The sequence below is a fragment of the Panthera onca genome, chromosome C1 (assembly GCF_046562875.1).
Source record: "Panthera onca isolate mPanOnc1 chromosome C1, mPanOnc1 haplotype 2, whole genome shotgun sequence".
In the NCBI taxonomy this organism is placed as follows: Eukaryota; Metazoa; Chordata; class Mammalia; order Carnivora; family Felidae; genus Panthera; species Panthera onca.
Window position 1 is genome coordinate 30,997,130 of NC_138346.1, and position 13,316 is coordinate 31,010,445.

Consider the following 13,316-nt stretch of genomic DNA (forward strand, 5'->3'; position numbering starts at 1 on the left):
GATCCCCTTTGATGACAAGCAAAAATATTATTCCTTTTTGAGGGAAGAGAAATGATGACACTTTTCTTATTCTGGAGCTCTTTGTAACGTGCAACTCATCACAGGAAAGAGTTTCAAACTTGCTTGGATTTTCCTTACAATTTGTTTGCTGTTTTAAGTGTTCAGCTGGCTAACAGGTTTAAGAGTTTGGGTTTTAAAATTATTAGTTTTTGGAAACCTTTATTCTTTCCTCTCAAACATTTTGAGTCAGCATACGTTATGCCACTACACACACAGCCAGGCAATAATTCATCTTTGTGGAAGTCGGAGACATCTCATGTATTAATTAGCAAGCCTTTCAGTGACGAGTGGATGGAAATAAGTTCCAACTGCTACTCAAACACAGCCAGCAATTTCCAGGAAGGAGAATCTGAAGTCAGCTATGAGGGGTTTCTTACCCGATTTGTGATCAGCCAATGAGTGGACTTTGCTTTCATCTGGCACTGAGAAGAAATAAAAGAGACAAGGATCAGGACTGCTTGTAAATCAGCCATTTTTTGAGCAATAAATTGATATAGATTCATAAGTTAAGTCCTTTACTGGAAAAATTTTGACGAAAAAAGTGTTCCCAGACTACCTGGGGCAGCTCGTTTCTACTGGTAGATATTTCAAAGGCAGCTATGAAGAAATATATATACATTAGATCATTTATGAATATAATTTCACTTTCTTTTAATTTTCAGTACTCTCAGCTCTTTTAACTGGGCTATGGTTTTCATGCCTGCACAAGGAGAAATTAAACTCAAGGGCCTAGAGATGTACAATATATAATAAAATTCTTTGAGTGTAATAGCTATATATATATATATATATATATATACACACACACACACACACACACACACACACACACAATACTCCAGGACTGGACTTCTATATCTGGTCAAAATGGAGTAAAAGGGAACAGATTTACAATCCCTCTTGAAAAAAATAAATAAATACATAAAACATGAAACAATGGCAATTAAGATTTTAGATGTTAGGCAGCAGAGACAGAAAACAAGTGAGGTGAATCTACAATTGTTCTAGCTTATCTTCTGGAGAAAGTTTCCAGGCTGTGGTATAGGGACGGAAACACAGCGGAGCTCAGTGAGCACCCAGTCTAAGGACTTCGAGCTGGATGTAGATGTAGTTTGCTGGCAGAGAACTGGAGAGTATACAGAACTCTTTCTGAGATCTGCAGAGAATCGCCTCGCGTCTCCAGTTGAATACTGATGATTACACACATGTGAGGAAACTACCCACGACCCGGAAAAGAACCACCCAAAAGTATAACAGGAAAAGTGTCGCAAGTTCACACAGAGCTGGGAATAGTATCTATTCCCAATAGCCAGAGTAAAAAGCTTCATAATTGAGGGCCATCAGTTAGAATATGAAGAAAAACCTTGTTTCGGTAGTGAAAAAACAATTAACCCCAGATAACATAGCTCTGGTGAAATGCATACATTTTTGAAAGACACAAATTACCAAAGCTTATGTAGGAAGAAATATATAAGCTGAAAGACCTTATAGTTTTTCTGTTTGTTTTTAATGAATTTGTAGCTGGAACTTTCCCATATAAAAAACTCTAGACTCAGATGGTTTCACTGATGAATTCTACCAAACATTTAAGGAAGAAATCACACTAATTCTATAGAAATTCTTTCAGAAAATTCAGAGGAGGGAGTATTTCTCAACTCATTCTACGAGGCTGGTTTGATGTTGAGACTAGCACCAGACAATGACATTATATGAAAGATATTACCTAGTATCCCTAAAAAACATAGATGCCAACGTCTTAATCCTTAAGCACGTCTGCATGGGTTATCACTTCAATATTCAGCAACAGTTGTTCATTATTTTCTATGTGCCATTGACCAAGTTAGTCTATAAAAATCTGGTGTTCAGGGACTGAGCAAGGTGAAGTGAACTTTGCTGACGTTTTTCCTAACACTAGACTGGTGTCAGAGGAGTGCACGTCTCCTCCCTTTGCCTACACCATGAAGTCATACTTCACCAACCCAGTCACATATGCAGATCTTCCTGCTCCCACCTAGCTCTCCTTTTCTAAGCTATGACTTTATTTCTTAGATAACAACACTACATGTCTGCAATTTTACTAGTATTAACTTCTTAAAAATCTTTGAGACTTTTCTTTGTATTTCTAGTTAGAGATGTCCGTCCATATTCCTCAGGTTCCAATTGTGTGCCAAATTCTAGCTTTCTCGGGTTTAAAAAAAAACTTATAGTGGAATCTACAGTATAAAAATATTGGAAAATGACAATAATTAAAAAACAATACTACCAGTGGCTAATACTAATTGAGCACTCGTAATATGTAGCTTCTGTCCTATGCACTTTATAGCTAATAACTCATTCAACCCCAACAGCGACCTGTAAAGACAGGTATTATTATTCTTTATTATTGTACTTTACAGATAAAGAAACTGAGGCATACTTCACAAATGAAAGATCTAGAACTAAAGTACTGCACTCTTAGCCATTCTACTATATTTGTGATAAGTCACAGAAGAGTTTGTTATATTCTTTGAATATGAGTAGCATGAATGTAAGAAAACATTTTATAAACACTTATATGTTAGGAAACTAGTATCCTTTATATTTGAATATATGTTATTAATAGAAGTCTTTCTGTGGTGAGAAATATCAACAAGTGTTAGCTGTAATTTTCTTTAACATGTTTGGAAATTTGAAGTTCTAATGGGTTCAAGCTAACATATTCATCCCCATTTCACAAATGAGATACCATCAGAGTTAAAATCCAGACTTGGAAACTTGCTAGTCAAATGCAATTTGTTATAACTCCCCGAGCCTCAATCTCATCATATATGACATGAAGATAATATTGGGGCATCTGGGTGGCTCAGTCAGTTAAGCATATGACTTCAGCTTAGGTCATGATACCACGGTTCATGAGTTCCAGCCCCATGTTGGGCTGTGCTGACAGCTAAGAGCCTGTAGGCGGCTTTGGATTCTGTGTCTCCCTCTCTCTCTGCCCCTCCCCTGCTCATGCTCTGTCTCTCAAAAATGAATAAATGTTAAAAAAAAAAAAACATTTAAAATGAAAATAATAGTGTTTCCTCCAAAGTCTTAAAGTGAAGATTGTATGTGTAAATTTATGCAAGGTACTTAGAAGATCATATAGTAAGTGCTTAATAAATGTAGACTACCATCAGCATTATTAACAGGGACCTAAATAGAAAGGCAGTCTAACATGATAGCTAATAATGAGATAGATGTGGGTTGTAGTTCAGCTTTACCAGGCAAGTTACTAAGTTCTTTTCACCCTTACTATCCTTGTGTGAAAAAATTAGATAAAAACACTACACAAGGAGTTGTGGGACTAAATGAAAAAAAAAATGTACAAAAACACTGAGCACAGTTGAAGGTACTTATTTCTCAATAAATGAAAACTTTTGATACATGAAAATTGTGAGAGTGGTAGCAGTTGTGAATTTGATGGTGGTATTTAGGATTTAATGTACCTGGGATTATAAAGGACTGGAGGTGAAAATATTTGAGAGAATACTATGCCTTCAGGCAGGCACTTCGAAGCGTTATCTCCATGGATGATCCCACATCTACAGCAGGTCTTATCTCTCAGTTTACCTGTCTCTAGTTCATCTTGTAGTGTAAAAAAAAGGCAAAGGAAATATAGCACTCAGACAATATAGCCTTATTATGCATAGTTACTCTGAAAAAGGGATTCATACAAAGATAGGATTTTGTTATTTTGCTTTTGTCTTTTTTTGATAGACATAAGTTATCCCATTAAATCTAAGCCAACTTAAGTATTGCACATTCCTCAGCCATATTAGGTTAAACATGGTACTTCCTTACTTTTTGACTGCACACTCTATTATTCTTAGTGGGAATACTTATCATTATTTTAATTGACAATTTGAAATTCTTTAGAACACTATTTCAAAAAACAGTATAGAAAATCCAAATGGGTGATAGGCATAAAAATTAGGGGTCTTTCTCCAAAATATTCAGTGACACAGATGTCTATCTTTAGGACAGAAGATAAATGAATAAACATAATAGAAAAGAGAGGGGACTGTAATGACTTAATTAATAGAATACACTTTATTTAAAAGGTTAAATTGGGAACAATCATCTTTTATGCACACGCTTAGTGCTGGGAAGTGATTTAAATAATAGTAGCAAATGAGAAAATGAGGTAAAATTACACACACTACCACTACTTTTTTTTTTAAATGACAAGTGTTATAATTAATACTCAACTTCCTTTATAACTCACATTACCTTAGAACTACTATAAAGTTATCTCTGGGGGGCTGGAGCTTAAGTCTAGTCATTTCACTGCATAATATTTGGATAGCACAGCAATTGGAATGGTAGCAGTATGAATATGACAGGTGTGTCATATTCAGACGCAACCTTATTTACAAGAGGTTGAAAAATGAGTGGGCTGGGTGTGGTAAAGGTCTTCCATTCCAAAATGGTGAGGGACCAAAAGCACCAAGTGAGAGAGTGTTGATGGATCAAGAGTCACAGTTTCTTGTTCTGGTTCTGATGATGGATTTTTTTCTTTCTTTGGTTTGTTCATTCCTTTTTTTAAGTTTCCAGAACCTATTGTATTCCCTTTTTCATCCTTCAGTTTTACCCAAGGACAGGTACTACTTGCTCTTGATTACTTAAAGGGATATTACGGTAATCAAAGCGACATCAGTGAAATGTTGGGACCTTCTGAAGATGAAATTCATGGACATTTCTATTGTAACTGTTATTAAATACTTAGAGAGCACTGTGGACTTGCTCTTTTTTTCTCTGAATTTATTTAGATAATGGGATTTCTATACTGAGCTCATGCTTCCTGGCCTTCAACTCAAGACTGATGGACACTGATTTAATTCTTGTAAAGTGCTTCATAAGCAGGACACTCTTTGGTTTGGATGTTGGTTAATTCCCTGGTGCATCCTCGGGTTCAGGAAGACTTACTTGAGACACAGCAACCGGATGGCCCATGTTTCTAGTTATCTTGGTTGTAGCCCTCTGAAGCTAATTAGAACTGCTCAACATTTAATGGCACCTTTTTACAAACTGTGGATAAACACACAGAGTCTTTTGACTCCACCAGGATCATTGTTAGAATTGAGAGAAACCATAAACCAAAAAAATATGGGGAGAAAATCTTGGAAAAAGATGGCACCCTGAGAGCTTATTAGAGACAAACATTAAAGTGCTTATAATACATACATTGGCTTCCCAGTAGGATACATTTATGTTAATACGGTGATCACTTAAAATATTTTATTCTTTTGTCAAGCCTTCTCATACACTTCAAATGCATTCTCACTGGGGGAAAACAATCCCCTTGCTTATTGATAGCATTTGATACGCATTCTATAACATAAGTGACTATTAGGGACTGCACTTGCTTAATAAAAATTTGCAGAACAGTGGCAGATTTGGTGAGTTAATGGGCCCCATATGCTCTACTTACGCTGACAGAAGACAGTGTATTGCTAACATGCACAAATCTCTTCAGATAAAAACTGCCATCAGCTACAGTTACTCTTTTTGAGAATGCCAACACTATGTCATGAATGGGAAGATGCAAATGTGTTCAGATTCCCACTACTTCATACTGAGATACTTTGATGCAAAGCAGCACTCTAAAATATGATTCAGTGCATGTCTTTCATGCACAGAACTCTGTTTCATTTAATTTTTACTTCCATATCGTTGACATAGTAGAGATTGCAGTTTTGAAGGTGATGTTTGGTGCAATAAAAATCTATCTTCTAATGAGGCCATAAATACTTCTCTTTGGGTAGTTTGCTAGGAAACTAAGTATCAAGTAATTCCTTGATGGTTAATAAACTTGTTTCCAAGACCTATTCCTTCAAAACTTAAAAAAAAAAAATGATGTGGTTGCCAATATTAAGAATCAATTTTCTTCTCTTTAACAGATCAATTTCTGTGCCACTGATTGATTTCCAGAATTTCTGAGAAATACAAACCTATTTCAAGCTGTAAATTAAGTTCTCTTCTTAGTAACCATAAACTATTACTGCATTAATTTATTGTGTTTTCTTATGTCAACGGCTATTTGGCATATAATGCTTCTCCTTGGGGAGACTTTCTTCTGAGTTTTCAGTACTATGAATTCTTAAGTGTTGAAAAAATTCTTCCACTTCTTGAAACAAATAAAAACTACAAAAGCAAACAAATGAAACAAGGCTTTTGCTGAAAAGAGGGTTAGGGAATTAGCACAAGATGATGATGTAAATGTTTATCTCCCCATCTCTCTTGGGCAAGTCTCCTCTAAAGCATCATGTTCACCTTTGGATGTGCTCTCTGACAATATGCTAATTTGAACTCAACAGCTGAAGTGTTCTTCTAATACTATAGGGTATCCCCAGCCACTGTGCCTCAGGATAAAAATGAGGGACCCCCTCCCTCAGTTATCCAATTTTTCATATCTTCACAACTTTTCAGTGATCTCTTTAGAATTCCCTTTCTTTCTCCACGAATCTTAGAAGATCTTAAGTCGAAGGTTAGGAGAAGTCCAATACTTTTCATATGTTCTTACACTCTTGTCGTGATCTCATCAAGAACATTGGAAAAATCAAATCATTCCTTCATAAATTTGCTAATTCATTTGTTTTGAATGCATTCAATAAACCCTGTCTTTTCCAAAAACAATCAGATACTCAATGCTGGGGTCTAATGAGGAGATGCAAATAAATAATACATTGATATGGTACAATGAAGTAACTAGTACAATAAAGGAAGGATAAGTTTTAGGAATATGGTAGAAGGTTAGACAGACATGAAGATTCAGAAAAGTAAATAAAGGTTTCAGGCGGCTGAATATTCAAACCAATTGGTCTGTTTGACAACTTTTAGCATCGGGAGCATCTTTACTAGTGATGGCTAGGGAGTAGCATGAAAAGAGTTGAAAAGCTGAAGCTTTGATGTCAAAGGGACCTGGATTGAGACACTACTTACATGCGTGGCTATGGACTAATTACTTAGTCTTTTCAAGCTTACTGAACTCATTTGTAAAATGCAGATAATGCCCCCTACCTTCAGTATGGGGCCACTTAGAGGATGGCAAAAACTTATCATAAAATCTAGCAGGAGCAGTTGGTCACAAATGGATTCTGATTTTCTTTCACACCCCACTGCTTTTGCTAGGTTCTCTGAACTCTGGCACAGAAGAAGTATGTATCTGAACAGGCGGTGCAACTTCATACATCTATACAATGTACAAATAGCACATAAAATTCCTTCCGAATCATAATGAAAATTCATTCATTCTCCTGCTCTGCAAACATCCTTTAAATTGCACTTAAATGTCACCTGCTCCAAGTCATCTTCTTAGGCCTCCAGGCTGAGGTTAGGGACCAAAATTTATAAATTTCTCAATTATTTGTGTATGGGTCCATTGTCCTCTAAAGTATGAGCACCTTAAGGGAGGTACATGGCTTGTTTTTCCTTGTTAGCTTAGAATCACGTTTAGCACTTTTACTCACTAATGCTTGCTGAGTGAATGGATGCAGCATATGTAAGAGTAAAGGAAGCAGCAATCTGAATAGGCCCCTTTATCCCAGGGCTCTAGACTAATGGTTGGGACATATGTTTAATTGTGGTGTATATATGGTGAAATGAATGTTGAAACACACACATGTATAAACCTAGTAAAATTCCTGTGGTGCAATTTGCAGACATGTTCCTGGCAAGCAAAGGGTAGGAAAAGGTGACTGGAGTCAAATTCTTAGACTGGTCTAGATAAAACCCAAAACATGGTAAAACTGTTTGGAACAAATACAAATTCACTTATATTTTAAGTGGTGAAGTGTGGGAAAAAAATATAATTGATAGACTAGGCATACCTCATTGTCCTTCTCTAATAAACGAGCTCTATGTAATTGACCACTGGGGTTTTAGTGCTTCTGTATTTAGTTTTTGGTTTCCCGGCACTAATCTCACTGTGGCTCTTTCACGTGGTAATGACACTTAAAAGAGCAGTTCATTCTGTTTACAGGAAATATTACATTTCCAAAAAAACCTGGAATACTTGGTATAGAGGATACGCTTTTCAATACACAGAATGTGATGAGTTTCCAAAGCAGCAGAGTAAATAGAGGTCTGTTACATGACAGTTTCAGAAGCAAAAACCCCACTAGCATTTAAAGTTGCTTTTATTAAACATTGCATTAAACTGTCTATAATATTTGCATAAAATATAAAGGACAGCAAAAAACAGACACTGTGTTTCAGCTACTAGGTTTAAGAATATTATTTTACCTTTGAAATCCATGGGAGCTCATGTCAATCTTCTTCCCTTTCCTCCTTACTCAAAGGTAAGCACAATCCTAAATTTTGCGTTTTATCATTTTTCTCCTTTCTTCATAACTGTACCACAAGTTTGTTCCCAAATAACATTGTTTAATTTTTTATCTTTCATTCTATCAAATACTTTTTCTGTATCGACTGATGTGATCATGTTTATGTTTTAATCTCTTAATATGTGACTTATATTGATTTATTTCACATGGTAGGCCAAACCTGCATTCCTGAAATAAATTCCACTTGATCCTGCTCTTTTTTATATATTGTTGGGTTCAAGCTGCTTGATTTTATAACATAGTTTTGTACCAGTTCATGAAGGATATCAGGGTAAAGGGTTTTTTTGTTGTTGTTGTTTGTATTCTAATGCTCTTTTCTGGTTTTTGTATTACAGTAATGCCAGCTTCATAGACTGAGTTGGGGAAGTACTCTCTCTTTATTTGGAAGTGTTTCTATAGAATTCATATTATCTCCTCCTACTATTGTTTAGTAAAATGCACCAGTAAAGTCATCTGGATCTAAAGTTTTCTTTGTGGGAAAGTATTTAACTGTTGCTCAATTTCTTTAATAGCTATAGGGCTATTTAGACTATTTCTTCTAGTGTGAGTTTGATAGTTTATCTCCCTCAAGTGATTTGTCCATTTCATCTTAGTTGTCAAATTTGCTGTTCATAATAGTGCCGTGATATTCTTTTATTATCTGCAGAATCCATAGTGATATCCCCTCTCAGTCCTGATAATGTTCACAGGTCTTATTTTATCCTTATCATTCTTGTTAATGAGGCATTTTTATTGACCTTCTTTAAAAACTAAATTTTGGTTTCACTGATTTTCTCAAAAATTTTTTTTCCAGTTCATTAATTTCTACTCTTTTATGATTTTCTTTCTTAGGCTTAATTTGGTTTGAATTTACTCGTCTTTTTCTATTTTCTTAAGTAAAAGCTGAGATCATTGATTTGAGACCTTTCTCCTTGTTCTAATATTGTTCAGCTTTATAAATCTCCTTAGTGGCATCCCACAACGTTTTTGTCTCACAGATTTTGATACAGTGTTTTCATTTTCATTCAGTTCAAATACGTTCTAATTTTTCTCTTAGTTTCTTTCTTGTTCTATGTGTTACTGACAAATGTTATTTCCAAATATTTGTAGATTTTCCAGAGTTCTGTTTTTGAATTTTAATTCCGCTACGGTGACAGATTATATGTTGTATGACTCGAGTCCTTTCAAAATGTTTGAGACTTATTTTTTTGTGCTTGGGAATGCAGTGAGATTCTTGGATTTGCATTTCTAGCTTTCATTAAACTGGGGGAAAGTTTGGCTATTGTTTATTCATACATTTTTCTCTAATTTGGGGACTCCAATTGTATGCTCCTTAGGCCATCTTGAAGCTGTCTGTCAGTTCACAGTTCACCGTTCATTTCTGTGTGTCTTGTTTCTCTTTTAGTTTGTATAGTTCTATCACTATGCCTTCACATTTACTTATCTTGTTTTCTGCAATATCGAATCTGCTATTGATTCCACCCAGTGTATTTTTATCTCACACATTGAAGTTTTCATTTCTAGGTAATTTAAAAAAATACTTTCCACGTTTCTACTTACCATGTTCAATTCTCCTTCAGGTTTTTGAATGTATAGAACACAGTCAAAATAATTTTTAAATGTGCTTGTCTGCAAATTCTAACATCTGCATCAGTTCTGGTCTTAATGATTTTTTTCACTATGTGTCATATTTCGATAGTTCTTTGCATACATGATAATCTTTTATTGGATACTAGATATGTAAAATTTATCTTGATGTTGGGTTCTTGCTATTTTTATATTCCTTTATATATTTTTATATTTTTGGAATATAGTTGAATTACCTGGAAAGAGTTGATCCTTTTGGGATTTGCTAACATTTTCTAGGTAGGATCAGAGTACCCTTCACTCTAGGCTGATAATGCTACACTACGGAGGCAATGCCCTTATGCATACCCTATCCAATGTCCTATAGATTTTAAGATTTTTTTTCAATCCTATTGGTGGAAACAGGTACCTTTCTTGGTCCTGTATGAGCACTGGGTACTGTTTCCTGGATATTTGGGGGGAGTTACCTTCCCAACCTTGGTAATTTCCTCACCTGAATGATCTGATCAGTACTCTGTGTAATACTCAAGACAGAAGCTCTAACTATACCTGGAGTTCACTCCCTGTGCAGATCTCTCTTCTCTGGTACTCAGCACACTCTAACCACTTTGCTTTCTCTGGACTCTAAGCTCCATCTCCTCCATGCATGTATTAAAAATAAGACATGAATCTTACAACAAGTTCCATGGTATAGTATTGCTTAATTTCTCTGGAACCAGTAGCAAAATAGTTCCAATATTTAAAAAAAATGGAAACATCTTTGTCCTTTTTTTGAAACCAGTTTCCTAAATCACAGAAACAATGGCCCTAGGACAACCTGATTAACTGTCATCCAAAATACAACAGGGAGAACACCAAAGTGAGAATGTGATCAGCGACTGACAGCAATATTCTTTGGATGTCTCATTACTCTCACTTTCTCCCACAAGGGGATATCATGTGATCAATGTTGAAAATATGAATTAAAAAATTTTTGGCATATACGACCAAAGAGAGAATGCAGCTGTGGACTGAAAGGAAACCATGTCTAAACTCAGGACTATTCCCCTGTCCAGCGCACATGCTATCATCATGGGCAACTGTCACAAGTCTTCCTTCCAAGAGTCCTTACAACTGGATCCCAGGCTTTTTCCATTCCATAGCTGAACTTTGGCCATTGCCTCAAATTTGCTCTTGACCTACCTCCATCTTTCCAAGTCTACTATACTGATTTGCCACATCCAGTTTGACCTGTTCTAAGTATCACCTTCATTATTTTTCTATCCTACCTCAAAGCTTTCACTAAATTCAACTACCTAGAAAGTAATTTAGTCTCCTTAGCCCTGTGTTCAAGGCTTGAACCCTTTACCTTTCTCTTTATCTTTTCCTCTATGCACATTTTACTGAAGTCATATACAGTGATTCCTACTTTCTTCCCATCTGTCTTTACCCCTGTTGGAAATTCATCACATGTATAAACACACTTACTTCTCCTGGGCCCAGCTCTCCAGGATAACCTCCTCTTTGTAGAATATTTTCTCCATCTCTGTCTCCCCCAGAAGATACTTTGGCTTTTCCTCCAAGCAAATGTACCACTTTCTACTCTGTATCATGTTGATTTGTGGGCAACTTCACTGAAGGGAAAGATACTATTTTATTCATCTTTGCGTAATAAGCCATTACAGATTACAAAGGTTCTCAAAGATCAGTTGTATGCAATCTTTAAAAAAAAACTCTACGACAGGGAAAAGACTACATGTGTGAATTCCCTTTAAAGAAAGTTCTCTGTGATTTCTTGGGATCTACCAGGGATAGATTATTTCTATTACTCAGACTACGAAAATGCTCATTTTTCTTACAGCCTTGATAGATATTTCTATCACCATCAAGAAATTGGGGCTGATTAAATCACAGAAAAAAGGGGGCAAAGGCTACCCTATGAGTAACATAATAAACATGATTATCCACTATTAACCAGCAAAACATCACACCTATAATTTCACTAGTTATAAATGTACATTTCCACAAAGTGATTCTATCCTTAACAGGGATAAGGAGGAAAGAACCAAAACTTATTACCAACTTACATGTGTCAAAAATCATGCTAAGCATTTTAACACATGTTATCTTATTAATTCTTATAAATTCTCTGTGAGTTGGGCATTATTATCTCCACTTTACAGAGGAGGGAACTGAGGCTGAGTAGGATTATGTCATAAAGTTAGCAAGTGGGGCAGCTGGAATCTGAAGACTTCCTGATTTCAAAGCACAAATTCCTTCTATTATATGAGTCTTAGAGGTAAGGTTTTGCTAACGGTTTTACCACCAAGTAGTATATATTTCACTAGTCACCACACCTGCTAAGGTAGAATTTCATAACAAACTACACAAAAGAGTACCTGATGTCTCTCAAAAATGGTTGTTGATACTGTCAGAAGATAGGTTAGTCCTAAGTTGTTTTCAGCCTCATACACCTGGAAATTGTTACCAAGGAGAGGTATAGACTATTGTTCCGATGATGTCAGAACAGTGGGAAGGGTAAAAAAAAAAAGACAAATCTAAGGGACATCATAGAGAATTTATTGCTTGGACATAGGAATGAAGCAACAGAAAGGAGCACAGAATCAGGTGTGTGGTCTTGTGACTGAGGGATGCCATAACTGAAGAGAAGATAGAGGGAAGAAAAATGGTGTAGGATCAAGCCACATCTTGAAATAGGAGAAGCAGCATGGAGTGCCCTGGGATTCACATCTCCCTTTCTCACCTCACACTCCTCAACCCCAGCTTTTTAATGCAACTTAAGACAGGAGTTAACTTTTCTGGCAGCTAACATGATCTTACTGTCAATTAAGATCCTGAAGTGCTTTTTCTATTAACTGCTGTTAAGCCAGGTCTTTGTCCAACAAAGGTCTAGGGAGAGACAATGGTGTGCCAGACATAAGGCTAGGCACTGGGACTGTGGAAGCAAACAAGATAGTCTATGCCTGGAACCAGAAGTGTTTCTATTACACAACTAATCACAAATAGAGTGAGAGGTATTCGCACAGCTTCCCAATCAAAGCTACCTTCAACTTTCACCTGCACAGATTTAATAACCCCCTAACTGATCTTTGAGATTCTGCACTTACTCCCTATAATCTATTTTTCCACAAAGAAGGTAGTAGAATACTTTAAAAATAATAAACAAAACAAAAATCTTATGATGACAGTCCCATGCACGAAGACTGCCAGTAGCTTCCAATCACATTTAGGAGGAAATCTAAAAACTTATGATTGCCTTTAAGCCCTGCCTTGGCTGGTGTCTCGGGGCCTTTCCCAACCTTATTCTGCACAGCTCTCCCCTTGCTT

At 36.1% G+C, this 13,316-nt stretch overlaps 1 protein-coding gene across 5 annotated transcripts in view; it reads right to left on the reverse strand.

Annotated features, from left to right (window-relative positions):
- Positions 1–13,316, reverse strand: part of PARD3B (par-3 family cell polarity regulator beta) — a 1,001,728-nt gene that overhangs the window by 347,720 nt on the left and 640,692 nt on the right. For all 5 annotated transcript variants that reach the window (XM_078450957.2, XM_078450961.2, XM_078450959.2 and 2 more), the window contains one exon: positions 438–482. In XM_078450957.2, the coding sequence (XP_078307083.1) occupies positions 438–482 (45 nt within the window). The remainder of the gene's footprint in view (positions 1–437; positions 483–13,316) is intronic.